At 44.0% G+C, this 20,212-nt stretch overlaps 1 protein-coding gene across 1 annotated transcript in view; it reads right to left on the bottom strand.

The window, feature by feature from the left end:
- Positions 1–20,212, bottom strand: part of GTPBP2 (GTP binding protein 2) — a 180,224-nt gene that overhangs the window by 73,800 nt on the left and 86,212 nt on the right. The window contains exons 3-4 of the mRNA XM_086926028.1: positions 19,319–19,503; positions 9,652–9,760 (exon numbers count right to left, since the gene is read on the bottom strand). Coding sequence (XP_086782154.1) covers positions 9,652–9,760; positions 19,319–19,503 — 294 coding nt within the window. The remainder of the gene's footprint in view (positions 1–9,651; positions 9,761–19,318; positions 19,504–20,212) is intronic.

Below are 20,212 nucleotides of genomic sequence, written 5' to 3'. Positions count from 1 at the left end.
AAAGCAAACCAGAAGTAATCATGGATGGCAATAACTGTACACAGGTAATTCATTTTAAACAAGACTTAGCAGCCATTCAGCCTGAACAACTAGTCGTCTCACCAACTCATGCCAAAGGCCACATTCTAGACAATTTTTAAAAATGTCCCGCTCCTGAAGGCAATGGCACCTTTGCCAGTTCCTTGGTCAGACCATTTGCTGATCCCATTCTTTATTCCCGCAACAGAAAAATCGAAACCTCGCAGTACAACAAGGAAACTGATCAGACAATGGGCCTAGTTAGATGTGTCACTGTGGGAAATAACATTGAGAGGGTCAGCCCCCAAGTTAGACGATGATGTAACCATCTCTTACTCTAAATTTCAGGACTGGATCAGCTCAACGTTAGATCTACTTATTCCAAAATGGTTAGTAGAACCTCCCGGGCTAGAGCCAGTGTTAAATTGTTCTCACCAGAGATTAAACAAAATGTAGGAAGGTAAAGCACAGAAAAAAGGTATCAATCCGGAGGCCAAATTGAAAGACTTTGTCGACAGGATTAGACAATCCTTACTCTCGGCCAAATAAATCTTTTCAATCGTCAATTCTTTTATCAAACCCAACATCGCAGAAGAAGGACCCTCTTCCTCTAAAAGAACAATGTGAAATGCTAGCCAATTATGTTTTTAGAGAAAGTCAGGGTCAACAGACTCGTATACCATGGATTATTCACAGATTCATGACCGATAACTCAATAAGCAGAAAGCCAGAGGTGGAACTCTGCCTTCCTGAATCTTACTCCGAAAGAGACCATGAAAACTGCAAGTACAACTAAGTCAGGCTTGTCTCTAGACCTCGCTCCATTAGAAATCATGCAGAAAGGGGTGAGACAGTCTTTGAGGACTTAACATCTATTTATGACTTATCCCTGGGAAGCAGGTGTACTCCAAATCCGTGGAATCACACACGATCTGCCCTCTACTTTTTTTTTTCTTTTAAACAGCTTTGGGCCCTGACAAGGCAGAAAATGATATGCCAATCTCGCTAATGCCTGGAGTTAGTAAACTTTTGGAGAAATGGAGGGATGGCTTTTAGCTGACTTTATGAACTCCAATACACTACTGCACCAGGCGAGAATGGATTTTGATCTGGTTGCAGCACTGAGACAGCTCTAATGCTGGCTACGGATTACTTTAAGGAAACTCTGGACCAAGGCGGATCCACTGCGCTCATGTTGTTTGATCAGAGCGCAACTTTCGATACAGTCTACCACCCCATTCCCTGCCAGAAGCTAGAAAGCATCGGGGTCACAGGGGCAGCTCTAAGATGCTTGACATTGTTTCTCACTGACAGGAACTTTTCAAGTTAGTGAGGGGTCCTTTCTGTCAGACATGCCAGTTGAAATACACAGTTTTGCAAGGCTCCTCAATGATCCCTACTCTATTTAATCTATATGTGCGGCCACTTTCAATCATCTGTGATCAGGATTTTAAAATGATTTCCTATGCGATGACACCCAGATGGTGGACTCATTGTCGCCAAATACTAATGTAACTAACCTTTGACAGACTTAACATCTGCCTGGAAAGGTTATTCAACTGGATGGCCTCCAGCTGCCTCAAGTTAGTAATGGATGGTGACAATCCAGCACTAGGACATCAATTCCTCCTTAAATCCTACTTGGGGGAATGGGCCCACCCCCGCAAGTCTGAAAAAAAGAGCCTTGGTGTCACTCTAGACAAAGGCCTGATGATGGCCGCTCAAGCAAAAAAGGTGTCAGGCACTGGCTTTGGCCTTCTGGGGTCTCTTCGGAAAACACTCAAAAGGCTTCCTATGGAGTGTTGGAGAACAGTGGTCATGGGATGGATACTCTGTATGGCCTTTGGCACTTCACTCTACCTGGGCAGTCCCTTATATCCTATTAGAACGCTGCAGGTCACCTAGAATGCCAGAGCCAGAGTACTAACAGGAGACGGTCAAACACAATCTGCACGAGCAGCCTTGGTGCAACTTCATTGGTTGCCAATAAAAAACAGAGTACATTTTAAGGCCCTCTGCATTGCTCACAGGATTAAGATCTCTCAGGGGCCACGTGTCCTTCAACATCTGGTCACTCCCTACACTACCTCTAGAGACTTGAGATCAAACAATCTCTCCGTCAACCAGTCCCAGGGTCAAGAGAGCAAGCATGGGGGAGGAACCCGAATCTACTCCGCTTTAGGAAAAAGCTGAAAACTCACTTTTTCACCCAAGGAGAGTAAAATTTCCCATTTCACATGCCCTCGCAGTTTGCAGTCAGCGCCTGGAAGCCCGCACATCGGTAGCTGTACACTCTATAAAAATTTTCTAATAATATAATAACTGCAAAGTCAACACGGTCACGGCATCCTCCTTTCACGCCCTGATGATGCAGAGAAGACCTTCAAATGGCTCTCAAGCAACACTAGAAATACTGTCAGTCATGCCCTAATCACCAGCAAGTTGGACTATGGAAACAACCTCAACACTGAGATCACCAGGAAACTCACCTCAGGGAAATATACTGGCTCTCGATACACAAAGGAGCTCAATTCATCAACACATTCAAGGCACTACCCACATGAACAGCCGCATCTCATTCCCCCAACCACCCAAACACCTTCGCGCGACTCCTACTCGCACACATTCCACACATACACAGTACCAGATCAGGACTGGCGCTCTCTCATATTACTCCTAAAGTGTGGAACAATCTCCCACTACTCTTTTCTTGAATTATGCAAGAATCTGAACACCTGTCTTTTTAACTAGCCAACCTACGATAGGCAGGGCTAGACATGCACACTTGCTCAGCACCAGGATACCCTGGCAGGTGACAGTGCACTCTACAAATACACAAAGAGAGAAGGGAGAGGGTTTGGCCTAACGGCTAGGGCGGTCGACCTCGAACCTGAGGAACTGGGTTCGAGTCTCGGCAAGGACGCTGAACATACTCTGATTCTGGGCAATTCACTTAATCTCCCTGTGCCTAACAAAAATGAATGCGTCCTCATGTAATGCAACTGGTGCTATGTAAAGCGCTTTGATACCAAATTCGGGTCAAGTTCGCGCTATATAAAACTCTGTAAAATAAAAAAAATAAAAAACAACGTCAGAAGGTTCGAAGTCATCTGAAGATGGTCTATGACTGACTGTGGGGAGCTCGCTTTCAACAGCCAGTCCTGGGGAAGGGGAAAACTGGTATCCCCAACGTTCGAAGGTGGTCGAGGACCACCGCCATCACTTTTGTAAACACCCAAGGTGCGCTGCTAAAGCTGAAGGGAAGCAAAGAATACTGAAAATGTACCTGGCTGGCTTTGAATAAGGTAATGTCTGCAGGACTAAAAGATCGGCACATGAAAGTATGCATCCTGCAGGTCCAAGGAAACAATAGTCACCCGGATCCAGGACAGACCGAACATAGGGCAGTATGAGCATTGGTTCTTTCACAGAAAGGCGTTCAAAGCGCAGAGATATAAAACAGGACGAATACCTCTCCCCTTCTTCTAAAGGGACCAGTTCCAATTTCTGAAGCCGGTACCCTCTATAAAGGGAACTCTGAACAAGAAAGCATGCGCCTTCTGCAACAAAACAGCCAGATGCTGGGTGTGCATGCAGCAGGAATGGAAGGGTATAGCCTTGTTGGTTGATCTGGAGGAACCATCTGTCAGACATGAACCTTTTCCACCATGGAGAAAGTGTTGGATCTGGCATCCTAGAGGGTGGTTGTGTGCCATTAGTGGCAAGCTAAAGCAGCTGCGACCGAAGCCACATGGTTAGGGGAATGGGATGAGCTCTGTTCGTGGTGACCTGCAAGTTGTCAGACTGGACACTGACACCAAAGAGACTGGGATGCCTGCTGTGGGTGGCTGAGTGGCCTGGCACCACCTATATCCCAACCTCCTGATGCCTCCTCAAAAGGGAAACTGCCGGGAAGGCACCCAGAGACCAGAGGAGCGCAGAGTGGCTCAGTTCTCTTTAAAGCATTCCAAGGCCACATCTGTCTTCTCACCAAACAGGAGAGACACGTCATAAGGCATATCCATGAGGTACTCCTGAACATCCTCCCTAAAGCCTGTAGATCTCATCCAAGCATGTTGCTAGAAGACCAAACTACTGTTATTTCCCCACGCAAGCAATTGGTAGTATTCAACAAGAACTAATGACTTGCTTGAAAGTATCTTAATTCTGAATGGTCTGAGCCAGGGAGGCCTGCAAGTCTTGGGACTGCTGGCAAGATCTCGCCTACCACATCCCAGAGGACCTGCTGTCATGTAGGCAACTGGAATTGACGGATCAAGGCTAGGCTGGCCAATGAGAACATGAGTTTCCCAAGTGCTTCAATTCTCTTTGATTCTCCATTGTCCGCGCCAAAGGCTGGCCTACTATGATCCGAATTGGAATCAAAAAGTTGCTGGCGCAACAAGGGCGGCTAAATGGCAGAATCAGTGTTCTATCTGAATCGGACTGCATTGGGACAGGGTGTGTCAAAGTAGCTGAGACTAGCTTGGTTCGGAGTCGGATACCAACATCAGTAAAGAGTCTTCCCTTGGTGCCATCAGGGCCAACATCGAAGACAAAGGAACTGATGCATATTTTCAAATTGGAGTAGAGCTCTGCACCAAAACCGATGCAGAACTCAAAGCACAGACTGCTCCAAGAGTAGATGCACCAACTGGATGCCTGGGGTACGAAAGCACGCCAGATGGAACGAGAAGAGTGCCAAAGATGCACAATATGACCTCCCTAAAGGCCTTGATTTGTCGCAGTATCGCCGATGGGAGATTAACATTTGTTCATTTATTTTTGATTGTCAAATTAATTAAAATAGTTACAATAAACACACGATTCATAAAACAAAACAATTTCATAAGTTACTTTACCTTCTTCAGCGCGGCGCAAATTCCTGCACTGTGCTGAACGTTCTATTGGGCTTATGGACTCATGACGGAATGGTTCCGTCATGAGCACAGGCCAACCGACGATCATGACGGAACGGTTCCGTCATGAGCATCGAAGGGGTTAAGAATGTTGAGTACGTACTAACACACCTTAATAACCATTGGAAATACATAAAATATCATAGAAAAGTATTTCATTCATAACCAGATAAAAACATTGCATTTCATTATTAATCACCATGCATATTAATAAAATCATCCATACAAACAATCTTTCAATCCTCTCTGGTCTTTAAACAGCCCCTCAATAGAAGCTATACACAAGGTAACACATATTCAATCCAATTATAATCTTAATGCTTAATGTATAAATGTTCCTTAGAAACTATGTCATCAGAGGGGACATGTTTAACATCATGGTAATGGCACAAAAGGGTGAATCCGTCCCTGAGCCCTGGGGTGCAGCCAATATAATCGTAATACCAAAAAAAGGTAAACCAATAACCGAACCAGGTTCATACCGCCCAATTACCCTGTTGAATGCGGATGTCAAGGTTTACTCAAAGATATTAGCTAAAAGACTAGCAGGGGTGGTAGAGGGTTTAGTCAGTCCTTCCCAGCATGGGTTCATCCCAGGTAAAGGAACCACACAGCATGTTAGGCAGGTTATTAACATGTTTGATGCAAAAGGTACCCTAGGAGACCCCATGGCAGCGCTATTTCTAGATGCAGAGAAGGCATTTGATAGGGTCTCCTGGGGATACCTATGGTCAGCCATGAGGTGGAATGGAATTGGGGAGGGCTTCATCAAGGCCATACAGACCTTGTATATCAATCCAATGGCTAAGATTAGGGTCAATAGGGGATACTCAGCAGCAGTCAAGATATGCCGAGGGACTAGACAGGGTTGTCCGTCATCCCCCCTGTTTGCGTTATACCTGGATCCCTATCTGCGCAGGCTGGAACAGAATCCACAGTTTGCCCCGATGAATATAAACGGCTGTGCAATAAAAACTCTTGCATATGCGGATGACGTCGCTATTTTGACACTCAACCCCTCCACTGCCATTAGGGAGATTGAGGCAGAGGCGGAACGCTTCGGTCAAATCTCGGGATACAAATTGAACAAACCCAAGAAACAGATTGTTGAAAATAGATATTCAGGGTGTAATGACGCTAGGGTAGTTGGTTCAGCCATGTACTTGGGGGTGGCTATATCAGCAAATCTAGATAGGGTGGTAGAGATAAACATAGCTCCTCTGATGACAAGAGAAAAAATAGATCTAACAAGGATGAATAACTTACATCTCTCACTGATGGGCTGCACTAACGTTATTAAGATGCTGATTCTCCCCAAATTTCTTTATTTTTTTAGATCAATTCCTTTATTCTTTGAGAATAGTTGGTGTAATACATTAGACACATTATGCAACAGATTCATCTGGGCCCATGGAAAGACGCGTAGGGCATATAAATATATGACGCTCCCAAGAGAAAGGGGGGGGTGGGGTGCACCAGACTTCAGGTTATACTATATGGCAGCTGCCCTACAGTACATGCAAGGGTTAATAAGAGGAAATGGTCTGGATGAAAGAGTTAATAACCTGTCTACCAAAGTGTATGCTACGGTCTTATGGACAGATGCGGGAAACTGCTTTTTAAACTGTATTGATTATGGCTACTTTAAAAGAACAAGGTTCAAGACGGTCTCAACTGCTGTTAAGATATGGACTGCTTTTTTGAAAAGAAGTAAAATTGGGAAGTATAATAGATACACTAGACTTTAGAAAAAGGTCGTTTCCTCAAGCAATCTTTGCAGACGAAGCAATGTTAGAATGGGCAAACAGTGGGATTATCCAGATCGGGGACTTATTTGATACAGAGGGGATCGTACAGTTTGCAGATTTGAGAACTAAATATGGTATTAATAATAGAGGTTTTTTCAAGTATCTCCAGGTCAGGAGTTTTTTTAATGATAAAGCAGGGGGGTCTGTGGGAATAGGCAGGAATGAGATACTGGAAAAAATTAGATTTTGGGGGATCGCACCATTAGGTCTTTTTATGTTTGTTTGGCTAAAGGGAAAACTGATGACTTAGGAAAGGTGGGCAATACATGGGCGGAAAAACTTAGCGTGGACGTAGGATGGTTTAAAAAATCATTGGACCTGGGCCGTACTATACTGTGCTCATCCTCCATGCAGTCACAACACTATAGAACTCTGTATTCATTATATCATACCCCTGCCAAGATAGCCAAATGGGGAGGGAGCACGGGTATAAATTTTTCCCCGATGTAACGCTAGTGAAGCAGATAGTAGTCACATTTTTTTCTACATGCCCTCAACTACATACGCTAATAAGGGACATCAAGGGTTTTCTAGATAGATCCCTGGGGATTCACATTGATCTCAGCCCAGCTAGAATAATTTTAGGACTGGGTTTGGAAGGGGCTGACACACATCAGGAATTTCTGTTTGTGGCAATGTCAGTATATAGATTGACCTTAGCAAGGGCTTGGCTTGACAAAAATCCACCGGCACTGCAAACCTGGCTGGCTAATCTCTTGAATGCGTATAATATGGAGAAGAATATCTATGCACGAAAAGGGAAAAGGGGAAGGACATTAGGCCTAAGAATATGGCAACCCATAAGTATCTGGAAGGAAGGAATTGGGTCGCAGGTGGACCCAAGAAGGGCTTAAGGTTTACTTGTGGTTAAGTAAGAAATGTATAAACACTGTTTGTGGAAATGTGTAACGAAAAGCTTGTATATCTTGTAAAATAGTTTATTTAGCTATGAAGCATGAAGTATGAAGTATTAATGCTGAAAAATGTATAATGTATAAAGTGTGTGCAACATGGAAAAAAAGAAATATAATTAAAAAAAAAGAAACTATGTCATCAGCAAAAAATAGACATAGTTGGAGTTTATTCAATTATGTTAACAGTATGGGAAAAACAATATAGTTCATGTCATAGCCACTTTCTATTCTTATAGCATGACCAAAACATAGTCCGGAGGCAATTTTTTCTCAGCTATAAGTATAAATTTAACAAAGTAAACTGTTAAATTAATAATACGGCCTTGAAGGCGCAGTATTATTGCTTGACGACATGCTTTCACCCCTTGTTCCTTGAATATTGATTTTAAAAGTGTTAATATTTCATGGCGCAATTTGGGACAAATCCATACAATGTGCAATAATGTTTCATTAGTATAACCACATAATCTACATTTTGTGATTGCCAATCTTGTACCCATCTAAGGATCCCATCTTTTGTTGGGCAGTGGCCAAACCTAAGCTTAAGTAATATATCCCTTGCCGCCGGTCTCAAAAAAGAGGTTAGATAGGATTGGGGCTCAATTTTCTTATACGAATTATTAACCGACCAGGTATGCTTTTTTTTATGCAATCATCTCCTGATCTAATAAGAATGATACAAATGTAGTCGATTGATTTAAAATCATTTTTAATATAGTCTTACTTCTAATTATATCGAAAGATGAGAGATTAAGGGTGCATTGTGATCAATTGTGAAAACAGCTCCTTGGTGGATGGGGAGTGAGACAAAGGTATAGGTTGACACCCTGGCAACTTCCTGTAGTCTTTGGAGGGGACATAGTTCCCTTGCTCATTGGTTGAAATTGACAAAATAAAATCTCACTGATTGACCAAAAAAAGGAGACCGAAGTTCTGGATCCATGTTTGAAGGTGAAGAAAGAAAGGAATTTAAGTCAGCACACAGGGGTGGCGCTTCTATGAGGCTCGGTTTGTCACTTCAGGACGGTTCCTGGTCCAGTCTGCCTCTAGCGGATATACTAAAGTTGAGGAATCTGCAGTTAGAAGTATCCAACAGAATTAAAAAACGGTTTCATCATACCAAGTCATTTTACTGGTCACTCGTTCTACCGTAACTGATAACGAGGACTGGGAGGCCTCATATCAAGCACAACTTAACATCAGTTTTGGCTAGAAGCAAATACTCTTCAAACCACTAAAATACCCTGCCTAGCAAAAAGAAAATAACCATAGGATTTGTACTATATAGATTTTTTCATTTTACTGAAACAAAGCACTTTACTACAGATAAAGCTTACAAATATAAGTCACAAATCCTCCTATCAATGTTTAACACCATATCTAGCTCCACACTGATTTGAAGCCCAAGGAGTAAAATATACAAATTACAAAATTCTAATGCAGGAGAGTAATGAGGATTCTGAACAACTGCCTGTAAGAAAAACAAAGCCAAAGCATCCGCTGCAACAGCTTTGCAGAAACTGACGCTCCGATGAGGGCTAGAAATGAGAATGTGGAGGGGATATTCAATAAAAGACACAGACTTGCTTCATGTAGTTACACAGCATCTCTCTTCCAAAAAGGTACCTTCTCCCCAAGGACAACAACCGCTTCAAGGCAACTCATTTTTAGGAGAGGAATTGCACATCGCACAACACTGAATTTTAACACCCTACAAAATCAAAATTCCCTCCAACACAAAAATTTCGAGTGCGCCATAACAGACTTTGGCTTCTACATAATGTTTCTAAGAATGACACCTTGGTTAGTCACTGTGCCGCAGTGTTGGGACAGGATCTGGACAGGCGCTGAGCAGCCGGAGACTTTAAGTCTTATGGTTGCTCACAGCGAGTAGCCAGAAAGTGCAGGAAAAGGTATTATTTGTCAAGTATCAGAAAAGGCATAAACATTTCAGGGATGATAATGTTGATACAGAGGCACTTCCCAAAATACCTGCTGGTTGTCTGGAACTTTTCGGACGAGAACCTCAGTTATTTTCCTTGGGATGTCGCTGTCGTAATCCACCTCACGCTCGCGAAGGACAGTGATGTCTGCACCAACCCTAGAAGGGGTAAAATCACAGGCTGGTGAGGAGCTGATGAGTGGTAGTGGAGCATGATTCTCACTCGCTAGACACCGAATAGGATTCACTCACTGCATCCCTTGACAAGGTTCCATCGATATTCAGTATTCAGATGCAATCGTTCATGAAAATTCATCTCATCCTATTTGTTTATAGCTTTAGCTATGCAAAGAATCTGTGTGCGCGCAAGCAAAATGCAACCTGCTGTAGGTATCTGCTTTCTACTCAGGTGAAAAAGACACACAGATGATGGACGGAATGCAGAGCAAATCAAACCTTCACCCCCAGTCAAAAGATCAGGGTTGAATCCATCTTTCCTTTGCTCACCATGCCACCCCAGTTTTAATCCAGCTATATGCAAATCAGTCTTGACCCTGTGCCTCATGGGAACAGTCCGGACCGAACTGCCAAGCCATGTCCTCCCTGGAGGCTGGGTCTAAACTGGAGTGGCATGGTGAGCAAAGGAACAATGGATTTAACCCAGATCTCTTGACTGGTGGTGAATGTTTGATTTGCCCTGCATTCCGTCCATCATCTGTATGTCTGTTTCTTCTCAGGTGAGTCACATTAAAAGGCCCATCATGTCAAGTGACATTCTACAGTCTATTAGAGCAGGAAGAAGGGTTGCTACTGTGTGTAACATTTGAAGTCACAGGGTTCACAGCACCCTACGTGTTTTGGTAATTGAATGCTGGAATTGCTGGTCACCAGCGTGCTGATGAGAATATGGATTTCAGCATAAATTATCCCAGCACCACATCCATAACCACACATTTGGGACATGCTCTCTCGTAGGGACTACATCAACATATAGAAACCATTGTGAGAAGTTAGCCTGGCATATGATGTCCACTATTCTAGTGGGCACCTTGCACCAGTCTAAACAACCCTTATTGATGGTGGTTGTAAAGTCAACCTTATAGACAAGCTATCCTTGTGGTAGCATGGACCAGCAGTCTTAGGCTAAGACCTCAGAGAGCATGTGAAGCAAGCTGTTTTACCAATTATAATCCCTTGAATACCAAATGAAAGGACACCACACAATGTATATATCAAATATATATGTATTTATTTCTAACACAACCCCTCTGAACTCTTTATGAGGTCAGAGATCGAAGTACATCACAAGTTACTCAATTAGCATACGATAAGTTGCACAAATACAGTTTTGCCCTAGGGGCCTCACAAACCATGTACTAAGTAAGTGGTATAAGAACCACTTCAGAAATAATGAATAGGCCTAGGGCATCGCTGGAGCTACACTAGACAACCAAAGGTTAGGAAGTAGGAGACCCACGGGAGACACGTGCAGTGACTAAACACAGTCGCGAGTTACCGTTGACTTATAATGGAGAACGAAGAAGTTACAAAGTTACTGTTTAAGGGCATTTCCGGATGGACTACGACAAAACCCCTTTAAACTAGGCCATTTGGAGAGTCAATACCCACGAGAGCACCAGATTTGGCCTGGGATGCTGTTTAAACTCCCCCGTATTCGTAGAGCCAGGATGGGTGGACGTTCTTTCAGGCACCTGGCTCCTAAACACTGGAATGAACTACCGCTCGACCTCCGTATGAAACCTTCAGAAACCAGATTCCGTCCTAAACTTAAAACTCATCTGTTCCCAGTCATCTAATTCGCTCTTTCCCCCTGACTTTGGCTTCGTTCTCTCCAACTTCTGCTTCTTGAGACATAGTAGCTATCTAGCGCGGGGACACACTATTTTTAGTGTAGCCAGGCGCTCTAGAAATGGCTTTATTATTATATTATTATTCAGGGCGCCAGGTTAAGTCGAAAACCAGCAAACTTGCTACAACCATAACCTGGGATATCAACTCTCCAAAGTCCTGTCAGTCAGAGAATACAGATTTCTAGTCCAACATCTAAAAAAGTGGCAAGGAGCATGAGAGGGAGGTTCCTGCATAAACATGCGTGAGAAAGGATGAGCTAAATGTGCTACAAAGAGAAGACAGCAGTAACTGAAGCACCCTAAGTTTTTCAACTGCTTATCACCAGCAGCTATACTGCAACAAAGAAAGAGTCCTAAACACATGCCAGGGATAAGAAGTGAAGTTCCCATCCCATGCACATTCTATCCCACAGAAAAGGTCTCCCCTGAGGAAGACCATCAACAGCCATACTATATGCGTCACAAAACTCCAGGGCGCAATGCCTCTTTAATAGCTCAGCGCAACGCTATCTACCACAGCAGTTCAGGTTCAACGCACTATAAACAAAAGGCGTCACTGTTACCGAGCATAATGGAGCTAAACATACTGAACAGGTGAAAGGTTTTGTCAGACCTGCCGGGCTTTGAAGCTTTGACCTGCAGGCGGCACACAGATATGCCAAGTGATTTACTCATCAAGTGTTTACAAAAATCGTGTGTCAAATGGAATGAAAGTAAATACAGTGACTGACATGGTACTGAGCGGTTACTGTGGTAGTACTAGCCAATAAGAGCCGTAATTAATGGGTGCAGAGACCAATCCAACCACAACAGATACAAACATGGGATAGCCAAGCAATGTAGTCTTCAGTTTTATCGTCTGTTAAGGATGAACAGAAGGGCCCAGGAAACCTGGCTGGTTCCATGAGAGGTCTTTATAAAAGCAGTAGTGGGATTGCCTATAAGAGGCATCTGGAGCAGGGTAGACGTGGGCCCTGGCAATAAACATCAGGAGCAGGGCAGACTGGCCCCGGCAACAGCAGGCATGTGGAGCATGGCACAGAAGGGTACTGCTTTTTTATAACAACTCTTTTTAATGAAATGTTAATGATATGTAATTGTATGTTAATTTTTTTGTCTATACGAAATGCATTGATTGTGTAGATTTATTGTGTGCTGTTCTGTTGACAAAGCGTGAATAATACAATTTTTTATAACATTGAATAAAATAACCAGTGTTTTTAGACAATTAGTTTACTGTTTCTATCAAACCCTCCGCACATTGTTGTTTTCAAGATTTATTAGTTGCCTAGGAAATGTTTATTAGACTTGTTTTTCCCTGTCCTAGGAATTGAACCAACTGAAGTTCAGGGGGCCTTTGATAATCCCAACAACATGTGCTGCGACTGGCACCATGCAGCCGCCAGGCTGGTTTTGCACGACACGTCCCGCACGTGGATGCGGGGGAAGCTGGCCAGCAGGTGCCGGGTGGCCGCCTCCCAGATCTCTTACAGGGAGTGGCCCAGGTGCAGGTAGGTAGTGGGGGCTTGGTCGGGCCGGGGAGCCGGGCTTAGAGGCGCAAGTAAAATGCAATTTTGCTGGTGTGCTGTGATAGCGGAAAGGAGCACTTTGGTGCGAGTTGACGGGCCGTGGAGCCGACGACGGAGGGGGGAGGGAAAGTGAAAGTAACTGCATGAGGCTTGCAAGGGAGACAGGAGATGGGCACAGCGTGAGACTGTATGTGGTGAACGCGCACGTTCACATTTCCAGTCCGGCCGGCCTGCAGCCTGCCCATCTCCTGTCTCCCTTGAGAGCCAAGTCAGCGACAATAGGTCTCCCTGGTGACAGCGCTTCGCGTTGCGTCGCCAGGTGCGAGACCTAAAAAGCAGGAGTGGGCAGTACCAGTCAAAGAATGGGATTAACTGGTCCCTTCAAAACATTCACCACATCAATGGTAGGGACAATGATTTACTAAATAGCAAGAAAACCATCCGTGACAAAAGTGTCACTGAATGTGTGCTAACGTGGTGGACCCATGCGAAGGTCATTTTGGTCTAATTATTTATGTCTGAGAAATTGGAGAACAAGTTCAGGAATACCACGTCACGATCTATAACGATTTTAGGGAGGTAACGATATTCATAACTGTGAAACCGCCAAGTGATAGCTAAGAGAACCAGAAACTGGGCAAATCAACCGCCCCACATGACCCACACAACTGTTTTCTACTACACTGCAAGTTTGAAGCAGAGTCCATTTTAGACAATATCCTTGGCTATTTCTTAAAGAATTTGGCTGGACCACACTTCCAACCACCTCAGTGAAATACTTATCCCCTCAACCTTCCTATTCTCAAACAAGAATCATCAGTACAACTCGAGTGGTATAGTCACCATACAGGCTCTGTTTCTGCACCCTATTTCCAGTCCTTGGAGATTATATAAATTGAGGTCTCCACCTCACCCTCGCAACTAAAATTCCCAGCCTCAAACATACTCGTTAACTTATCACTTGACTCCCCACAACATTTTCCTTGGAGACTTCATTATCAAAAGCATCAATCTTTAAGACTCAATAGTCTCTAAATGAGCACTAATTCTCTAAGACAGCTGACTCAAGATCGAAAAACCTCACTCAAAGGAGCTCTACTCTACTCAATTACTCCCTAAAACTTAGTACCAGTGTTATATATGAAACGAATTGCCTAGTTCGACCGCGCTCTTATCATTTAGCCATTTCAGGCCAAGCCAAAATCAGCATCCAACAGAAGAAAGAATATTTTGAGGAGAGGATTTTCAAAAACATAAATAACATTTAGTTCCAAGACCTCTGATTTCCTACGTACCACGCATTTTACAAATACGCTCCCCCCTTCTCCCAATTAAAAACCTGAATACACGAAGGAAAAAAAATTAAGCTGCCAAATGGTTCTCTCTGGATTTTAGTCCAAAGACTTAAATTGAGCAGAGCTGAAGAAAATCCTTTAGTTCTCAAATAATTAACGACAACAAGAACAATGTGCCATCCTAAAAGCCAAAGGCTCATGGCTAAAGCACAAATAAAAGGAACAAATACACAGACAGGAAAGTTTTTTTTGAGATGATAAGCTAACAAATACAAGATTCCATTTGCCAGGGCCCAGATCATTATAAATGCAACATTTTTGGTTTCTTGTGCCATAAAAATAAAGACAAAAAGTATAATCTCCCCGTGCCTAACAAAAATGAATGTGTGTCCTAATGTAACGTAACTGGTGCTATGTAAAGCGCTCTGATACCCGATTCGGGTCTTGTTCGCGCTATATAAAACTCTGCAAAAAAAAACCAAAAAAACAGCCAAACTCCTCTAACCTAGAGCAGTTTCTAAAAAACAGCTTTTTTTTATTTAAATACCAACAGCGTCCTAACATCCCACTAGCCAATAACCCTACAGAATACTTCTATCTCGCCTACTAGGGCAGATAAATGCTTTGATATAAAACGGTTTTTCGTTTATGTATGCCTCAAAGCAACACATATTAAACAGCTCTTTTAAATAAAACTCCTGGATCTGAACAGGATTAAAAACATCACCTTACCTCAGGTCTATTATTCTAGGACAAAAAAAGATGTATATTTTGCATGACAAAAAAACCTGCTGTCGCAAATGAAAGGCCACATCCACAATCAAAGTTGATTAGGAAATCAACAATCTTGTTTCAGGAGGAGCTACGACACCAACCAAGATGGCCGCATAGTCTCCCGGCTCTGCTGACCTCCGTCCTACGCTCTACTATCCCGTCGCCTATCCTGATTTCCTGCCCCGGATCCGTGTGTGTGACCCGATTTGCACTCCGATGATGTGATCCCGGGGTTTCTCCGACATCGTGGAGCGGAGTAACGTCGAGGACCGATTTGAGGCCTAACCCAGCCGAGAAGCCGGTGTCTCGAGTGCTGGCCTAGCCAGGTCCGAGTTGAACAACAACGGACTGTTGAATGCGGTTGGGTCCGGTCTCTGGAACATTCAGAATTTTGGGATTGCTCTGCTACCATCTGCTGCCTGGTACTCTATAGGAGGTGAGGTGACGAGTGACGCACGGTGCTGTGTTGCGGGGGTCCCGGACCGGGGGTCCGGCATTCATATCGCCGTGCCCCTTGGATCGGAATCTCACTACGCGCTACTGCACGCTAACAGTCTGTCCCTCATGGCTCATTCCTGCTCCGCCTAATCTTCCCCCGGAGAAGGCGCCTCTCCGTGGGGAACACCATGCCTGAAGGGAAACGGAGGCTGATGGAGCAGGCTCAAAGTGGCCCGTCATTGCGGACGGAGCTGGATGTCCTTGTGGCACTTCAGGAGACTGTTAAAGCTCGGACATGCAGCCTGTTGTTGGCGGCGGATGGAATCAAAGGATTGAGATCGGATCCTGACTTGACGCCCGAGGCCCGGCGGCCAGCTCGCCTTTCGATTGTCGCCCCGGTGGCGTGCTTAGACCTGACGCTGGAAGCTGTATTTGCCCCTATCACAGTGGAGCTACCTGAAAGTACTGTGCTTGGTGACTCAATTAATCCGTTGGAATCCCCGGTTTTGCAACTGTCGGAACATTTACATGCTGTCCCTACTTCGGTTCCTTTTAATTGGTACTGTGAACTGTTTTGGACTGTGTCGACCCCCCTCCCCAGTGGGTCCATCAAGATGGCGGATGGGATAAAACCTGGCTTCGGAGACGGGGAGGGGCATCGTTGGTACCAGCCGACTAATTTGGACCTGCCGTTCTTTTTTCATCTGTGGACCCATGTTCTGCCAACTTCTGTGTACCTTTTGACATTTTGAGGACGGGGCTTTCTTCCCCTGACGGACTCAGCGAATTTAATCGACGGGGCCAAGGCTGAGATTGTTGACTGGGTTGTTCATTGTGGTATTTGGTTAACGAGATTGTTTTATTGAATTAACGGAGTCCGGGGCGGGGTTGGTTAGGACGGGGGCGAGAGACCCGGAGTGCGTTGAATAAAGCCCTCCTCCATTTCCCTTCTTCGGGTGGGGTTTACTTTCTTTTCCCCTTTTTTCCTTGTTTATTCTATATTTCGGGTTTCGGTTTTTGGGCGACAGGCACGCTGCTAGGGGGGTAGGCCATAGTCATCTGCAGGGGTGCAGGGTGGGGGGCTGGGTGTTTTGTTTTTTTCTTTGTTTCTATGGCCTTTTTTCTCTTATCTTTCTTTGGCCTTTTCTTTTCTCTTTTACAGGGTCAGTGTAGTGGGTTCATTGTTTGGTCCATCTCTGCTTTTACATCTGTGCCTCAACTCTCGCGATGTTTCGGGGCCAAGGGGCGGGCATAAATGTCGGCGCGAACCATAATAGAATGCTTGTATATCCGGGTGTCGTCTGCTTAAACGCCACTGACTTACATGAAAACGAATTAACTGTGGACACACTGCTGTTTTGCTCGCCCCCTCTTCATAGCTTGAGATATTGTAAGGCACCTGATCCTTCTATCTTATATTATAAAATGGAACCTTTTGTATCCTGTTCCCAATTTGATATGTCTTCCAACCAGTACGCATTGTGGATGTAGCAACTATGCTCCCCGGGAGGCTGGGTCTGAAGTTTTTATCGTTGTATTGTGTTGCAATTGCTTAGCGGCCAGCCTTGGGGGTTGTAGGCCAGTGTTTGTATCTGGTTAAAACTGTCAAAAAAAACAAACCACAATCTTGTTTCAGACTGGATATTGTACAAAACTACCCCCTAACTACTCGTGAAAATGCACTTTGAAAAGTCCAAAAAGGTCACTTAACCATGCTTATTTCGATATATCCAACAAAAGCTTTTCATTTTGTGGACCACAACTTGCTCTTAGACACACTTCGAACAGGATGAACATGGATAGAAACATTCTCATGTGTTTTGTATCTCGCTTGCAGGACCAACCCCTGTATGTCCAAATCAGAAACCCCCTCTCTGGCCCAATGCCGCAGTTCATCCAGTCACCCATCCTTTTCAACTTGTATTTTAAACCCATTAGCGAGCACAACCGCTCCATTCATCCGCATACAGATGAATTGCAGCTGTATCAAATGCTTAGCACTCTAGAATCGAAATTGTAAAGTGATCCCACAGTTGCATCCAACAACAAAAGGCAAGATTGTCACCTAATATCCAACCTGCAAGACCCCCTTAATCACTACTCCCAAATACATCCTTTGCACATGGCAAAAGCACAAAAGGATACCCAAACGGTTCCCATAAGAGGGTGGGTTTGTGGAAGGGAGGGTTTACGGGATGAGAATCTCCATCACAAAGATGACATAAGGAACATGGCAAAAATCAGCAAGATTCCACCTGCGCAAAATGAAAAACCTCAACCATATCTTACCAACAAGTTCAATTAGTGTTTTTGTCCCTATGTTGCCTTTTCGCTCCTCAGTGATGTTCTGGCTCTTCGCATTCATTTATTCACTTAATTTTATAGTTCACGATCTTTATTTCAGAAGTAGAGACAAGGCGACTGCTTAAGTTTAGTGTTGATAAGACTGCAGCAATAAATAAAACCATACATAAATAACTCTGCTCCTTTTACAACGGATGCACTCACATGACTGGTCTTTGGGGAAAAAAGAAAGACTCCTACCCGTAGTGGTTCACCAGAGACCAGCTCACTAATCACTAAAGCAAAATCGTAGCATAATACCTCTGAAGTCTCAACCACACAATCGCTGCCTGTCAAATCCAGATGCCTAAAAAGCATTAAAAAAAAACAGTATTGGGTGGATCCAGATCACTCAGACACAAGCTCATGCTCTTGCCAAAAAACACATGAGTTGCCTTGTCCAGGCCCTTCATGGGCATACCTTCAAAATCTAAAAGGCCTTACTCTCAAATCCCATTACAAATTCCCCTGTTTTTCCCCATTTTCAAAAACCTATGGAAGAAGCTTTGTAGACATAAATAACAGAACAAATCTTAATTTAAAGCTTTGTTTCTTTTAAATCTTGCCACATTGCCCTCCACAGCCAAGGACAAATGGCCAAGATGGATCCTCAAACTATGAAAACCACCCAGTTACTTTATCTATTTCCAAAACCAAACAACGGTCTTCATTCTGTATACCCTATAATGTATGCGCCTTTTGTTTTTCCAAGCTCATGTTTCCAGATGGATATACTTTTATACCTTTACTTGCACCAAGTCTTTTAAACCTTTCTATCCGATGCTGTAATGGAATACCAAGCTTATAACCCTTTGTACTGCTATTATGTAGATCTTTAAAATCTCCCTCAATGAATGACACTCCCTACAAAATGTACAATCTTTTGAAAACTATTCTGTCCAAGTCTGCACTTTACAAACTAATTATAAATAATACAATCAAGTCAAAACAAAGCAGTAGAGGTCATTTTAAGAAGAATACCAAGTTGTGACAAAAGGCACTGCCAGATAGCGATACAATCAAGAAGTGTAGTAAAGAGTACAACAGAGCTTTGTGTGCTTCACGGGACAGCTAGAGTATAATTAACCAACGCGCACCCACCCAACATCAAGATGAAACAGCATTGCTCACTTGTGGGGAGAGTTGCACCTGATCCCACAACGAGGAGCCTGTGAAGCACCGTGAACCACAGAGCAACACGGGGCGGGCTGGCCAGTGAGCTTAGTATGCATTGGATGATGCTGAACGAGCATAAACACGGATCCTGTGATTCCACCGCTGTCATAAATGACCTCTCTGAACCCTGTGATCCCGCCTGGTGGGTGGGCAAGACTGGAATCCACACGATTCGTTGTGGGGTAAGTGGTACAGAGTGACAGGTGGTTTAGCACTTCTGCATTCCAAGAGAACCATCCGAACCCCCTATGTACAGGTCATAGAAGGAGAAGAAGAAGCAAAAAGAGTTACTTTTCTGCCATCCTTCGAAGGGTCTTCAGGGATGCTCGCATTTCTTCCTCCGACAACCCCACCAGCAGCCCGTTGTCCTCCACACCGATCTGATACACCGCCTCGCCGCGGCCCTCTTGCAGCCGCCACTTCATCTGGGTCACCAAGTGCTCGAACCGGTACTGAGAGGGGTTCACCAACTTCAGCTGTGGGAAAGAGGAAAAGGTTGATTAGAGGAGAGCTGCTGCCATGAGTCAGACTATACCTCGGATTGCTTTTGGTGCAATATATGGTGGTTATTGTGTGAATATGTGCAACACTGAAAAATATTGATGAATCCTTGGGGCAGAAGATCTGCACTGTGATCATCCTTCCGACCATGGGCTGTAGGTGGTGTTTAGCAGAGTGTTTCCCTGAAAGCTGACTTTACAGACAGCTTACACCCTTGATGTAACAGGCCTGAGTTGGTGACTGTGACAAACCAATCAGGCTTTTAACCTTGGTCTACTAATTTGGGAAAGTTAAACTAGAGGAGACATAACCGATCGGTTTGGTATGAAAAGTTAGAACACTGGCGGTAAGACAGATTTTTTTTCTTTTTTAAATTGCGATAAACATTTGTTAAAGTCAATAAATAGGCCTTTAGGGATGAATTGTCATCTAGACAGGTATTTTGTTACAGAATCTCAGAGATTATGATGGAGGCCAGGCCTCTTATATTGTTTCCCTCTCAGTGTACTGTATTCTGTGCAGGCACAATTTCAAAATTTGAATTCTTGTAATGGTATTTAGCATAGTGCATCAGTGTTTTAACTTTCAAGATGGTCACCCAGTTTGGAAGCACCATGTTGGCCATCTTCAAGCAGTACACAAGTGATTCAATCTAAACTTTAGCATTTGACAATGGCATCAAGC

This window comes from Lissotriton vulgaris, chromosome 6 (assembly GCF_964263255.1).
Source record: "Lissotriton vulgaris chromosome 6, aLisVul1.2, whole genome shotgun sequence".
Lineage (NCBI taxonomy): Eukaryota > Metazoa > Chordata > Amphibia > Caudata > Salamandridae > Lissotriton > Lissotriton vulgaris.
Note: the sequence above shows the minus strand (reverse complement) of the source record. Positions and strands in the feature narration are given on the sequence as shown.